This window comes from Maylandia zebra, linkage group LG7, assembly GCF_041146795.1.
Source record: "Maylandia zebra isolate NMK-2024a linkage group LG7, Mzebra_GT3a, whole genome shotgun sequence".
NCBI classification, from domain to species: domain Eukaryota; kingdom Metazoa; phylum Chordata; class Actinopteri; order Cichliformes; family Cichlidae; genus Maylandia; species Maylandia zebra.
The window spans coordinates 26,636,983-26,640,875 of record NC_135173.1 but is presented as its reverse complement, the minus strand read 5'-3'; the positions used below and the strand labels follow the sequence as shown (position 1 = coordinate 26,640,875).

General features: G+C 42.2%; 1 protein-coding gene across 1 annotated transcript; it reads right to left on the bottom strand.

The window, feature by feature from the left end:
• Nucleotides 1-459: 459 nt before the first annotated feature.
• Nucleotides 460-3,674, bottom strand: kbtbd13b (kelch repeat and BTB domain containing 13b). Its single transcript, XM_004556280.3, has one exon. It carries the CDS (start codon nucleotides 3,605-3,607, stop codon nucleotides 2,165-2,167), a length of 1,443 nt encoding a protein of 480 aa, XP_004556337.1. The 5' UTR covers nucleotides 3,608-3,674; the 3' UTR covers nucleotides 460-2,164.
• Between the last annotated feature and the right edge of the window lie 219 nt (nucleotides 3,675-3,893).

Here is a 3,893-nt window from a genome sequence, read left to right as displayed (position 1 = left end):
TGTGAACATTGTCATTTGCTATTTTACTGTACAAAGGTACTGTGCAAAAGGTGTAACTATTTCAGTCTACATCGCATTAGGTGGAGGAGTTGTACAGGGAGATGGCCATGGGCAGGAATGATTTCCTGTGTGGTTCAGTGGTGCTTTTTGGAAATCTCAGTCTCTCACTGAACGTGCTCCTGTGACTAGCCAGCATGTCATGGAGTGGGTGGGTGGTATTATCCAGCATTCCATTTATCTTTGACAACATCTGCCCGGGGCAGACCCAGGACACGCTGGAGAGATTATATCTCTCGGCTGGCCTGGGAACGCCTTGGTATTCCCCCGGACAAGCTGGAGGAGGTGGCTGGGGAGAGGGAGGTCTGGACCTCTTTGCTTAGGCTGCTACCCCCGCGACCCGACCTCGGATAAGCGGATGAAGATGGATGGATGGATGGATGGATGGATGGATGGAACATCTGCCCCTCAGACACTATCCTAAGGGAGTCTCGCTCCATCTCCACAACATTACTGGCCTTGCGGATCAGTTTATTTAGTCTGTTGGCACCTGCAATCCTCAACCTGCTCCCCCAGCACGCTGCAGTATAGAGGATGGCATTGGCCACAACAGACTCATAGAAAATCCTGAGCGTTGTCAAAAAGATGTTGAAGGACCTCAGCCGCATCAGAAAATAGAGTCGACTCTGGCCCTTCTGTGGAGTGCAGTGGTGTTTTTAACCCAGTCCAGTTTATTGTCAATGTGTACTACAAGGTATTTATAGTCCTCCACAATGTCCACATTGACCGCCTGGATCAAAACAAGGGTCAAGGTTTTCCTTCAGTCTCCCCCCTTATGAAGATAGCCTGAATCATTTATCTCATTTTTCATTAGACTGGATTGCCTCATATATATTTGATGGGACTTTCTCTGTTAAATCATTGCATTTGTTCCAAGACTCTTGTGCACTGGTAGAAGGCACATTGCCTTCTACCAGTGCCAGTCTATTGGACAGGTGTCCATCCTAGTTCAGTGTCAGGCCTGGATAAGTGACTGGGTTTACTCCATATTTATATTCTGTTTTTCTAAACATATACATTGATAATAAATAATAAACTATGAAAATGAATAGCATGTCAGGTATTTTGTGTCCTTTTTCCAGTTTGTTATACTTTTATACAGTCTGCTGCTGTCTGCTGAGCTGCCTGGGGATGCTTCATTCACTTGGAAATAAGAGTTTACATGTACCATTATCCCATTAACATGAATAGGAGAAAAATGTGTGGCTGGATTTAGAAAGAATAAAAAAAATAGAATCAATAATCTTAGCTATGGATTAAAAACTATATATTTCACATTCAAGCACCACATTTTTTTTCTTACTAACAAAAGCCACATGGAAATTATAACCAGAACCCTAAATACTAAACTGAGAGTATAACCAAGCAATATGTTACAAGAGAAATGATGCAAAGCTCAAAACACCATACAACAGTAACAAGAAAGAGCCAGAAAGGAAAACATGATAGAGAAGACCTAAACAGCAGACAAACTAAGAATTAAATTAAACAAAAATAATAATAAGAACTAAAAAGGACCCCCCACATACATACACACACACACAAAATGCTGAGTCAAAGAGCAAGGACTGTGAAATCCACAGCAAATGCAGATCTTCTGTCGTGCGCCCTCCACATTTTAACTTTAGAAACTGAACCTAAATTTAATGCATTTGTTCAGTGAGCCAAAATAGAAGAGATTTGTCTCACTGAACAAGAAAAAAAATGAAAAGCTGCACCTGAAGTAATTAAACTGCAATCAGAGTAGCAAGAGCACCTTGTATAAAATTCAAAGTGTTTGAAATTTTGCAAAAACATACACATTTTGTTCAGTTGTTGTGGGTAATGCTGATAATAAAATGTTATCATTTTTACTATGCTTGTTTCACATGTCCATTTTCTAAACATGTACTCTTACCAGTAGCACTTTATAAAGAGATAAAATCACTACCGAGCAAACCTGAGTTCATTTTATTGGTTCAGTTGACTTTTTTATTCACTTACCTGGATGATTGAGCATGCATCAGGACTAAAAATAGTAATATTGCTGTAATAAACAAAAAACTAACAAAACCCCATCTGAGTTTAATTTAAATAATACTGATAATCCAAAAAGCAGACAGTGTCACTACTGCAGGCTGAGAGCTTTTGGCAGCTGAAGCAGAAATGTCCACACAGATCCACTTCTTGGGAAACCCTTCATCTGCCGCCTAGGCTTCCAGGTTTTACCTTCCACTACGTATTCTAGAGTCATGCTTCTGTTCAGTGTAAACACATAGTCCCCTCTTACAACAGCAGTGAATAGTGAACCTTTACTGTTGGCGAAGTGTCCAGGCAGGGTTGACCACTGGCCCAAGCTCAGATTATAACAGTCTATGAGGCATCTTAGGAAGTCATCAGATGGGCCATTTCTTATGATGAAGAGGTTGTCCCTGTGGCCCACCATGCAGTGACCATAGCTTTGGTGCCTGATCAGTGTGGTAACTAGATGCCACTCATTTTCCCCAGATGCATACTCGTAGATCTCAGTGGTCTCCATTGGCCTCCATAAACACACAAATATCCTGCTCATGGTTTTGGTGCAAGCTGCTCCTGCTGCCGGCCGAGGTAGGTTAGCAGCAAATGTCCACGTTCTGTTTTTTACATTGTATATTTCCACAGACGACATTACTGTTCGCTCATACTCCCCTCCGATGGCATATAAATGACCATGGAGACCCATAAGGCTAAGATTGTAACGCAGCTGTGCTGGGCTGGGAATCCTGCTCCAGCTGTTGCTTTCAACACTGTAGCAAAAACAAGATTCCACAACTTGTTTATGGATGCCATGAATGCCACCAATTATGAACAGTTTGTTGTCTAAAACAGTCACTCCAGCCATTGAGGTGCTGGCCTCTAGTGGAAGATCTGTTAACACTTTCCAAGTATTGCCAGTTTCATTGAGGTAGCAGATGGTCCTTGAGGCAGCATGTACAGTTTCATCCAAACCACAGGTCACATGGGCTCCTACAGCCATGAAAACATGGGGGGTCAAAGACTCCACATAAGAGATAAGCTCTAATGGTAAGGTTTTCTTGACCTCTACCTCAAGGTCAGTGTACATGTCTCGAATGAACAGTGCTGCTGCATGGTACAGATCCATAAGTCCAAAGACTGCAGAGGTGTGATACATCAGCAGACAGTTTTCTGCATCAAGAAGGTCAATAAGATGCCTAGTAAGTGGGGGCACCTGCAAGAAAGCTGCACATTCAATGGCTTCCACAATGTCGTCCTCATCCAGAATTGGCTTCTCTCCATGTAAAACTGCTAAAGCTAAAAGGAATCCTTGAGCTCGCAGAGACTTGAGGTGGATTTCTTCCTGCTGACATTCCTTCATACCGGAGCGATACAGAGCTTGAAAATAGTCGCAGCTCTGCACCAGTAACATTTTCTCCTCAGAGAACTGTCTGTCTCCAACCACAATAGTTAGTTTAGCCGAGACGAGACCAGAGCCAGCACATGGTAGATACCTTTCACAGTCTGCACCATTGAAGCGGTCACTGTCCTCTGATTCTCCATTGTACACTGACATTATAACTTGCTGGCAGTAACAAATATCCTCTGTAAAAATTACACAACAGGTTAAAGCTCTTGGAGTAGAGCACAAGAGCAGTGACTCACTCTTTAGAGTGGATCAGTTATTGCACAGGCTTTAAAATAGAAGCAGCTAAATATAGCAGAGAACAAATGATCGGGGTCACATTCATGTAGTGGACAGGACTGAAAGGGGTGAATACAGGGTTAGTGGTTGTTGCTGATACAAAATCAAAAAATCAGTTTGCCCCAAATTTACATTTGCTTTTTGATATAAAACAAAT

Coding starts and splice junctions, on each gene's coding strand:
- kbtbd13b (XM_004556280.3), bottom strand. CDS start 3,607: ATGTCAGTGTACAATGGAGAATCAGAGGACAGTGACCGCTTCAATGGT.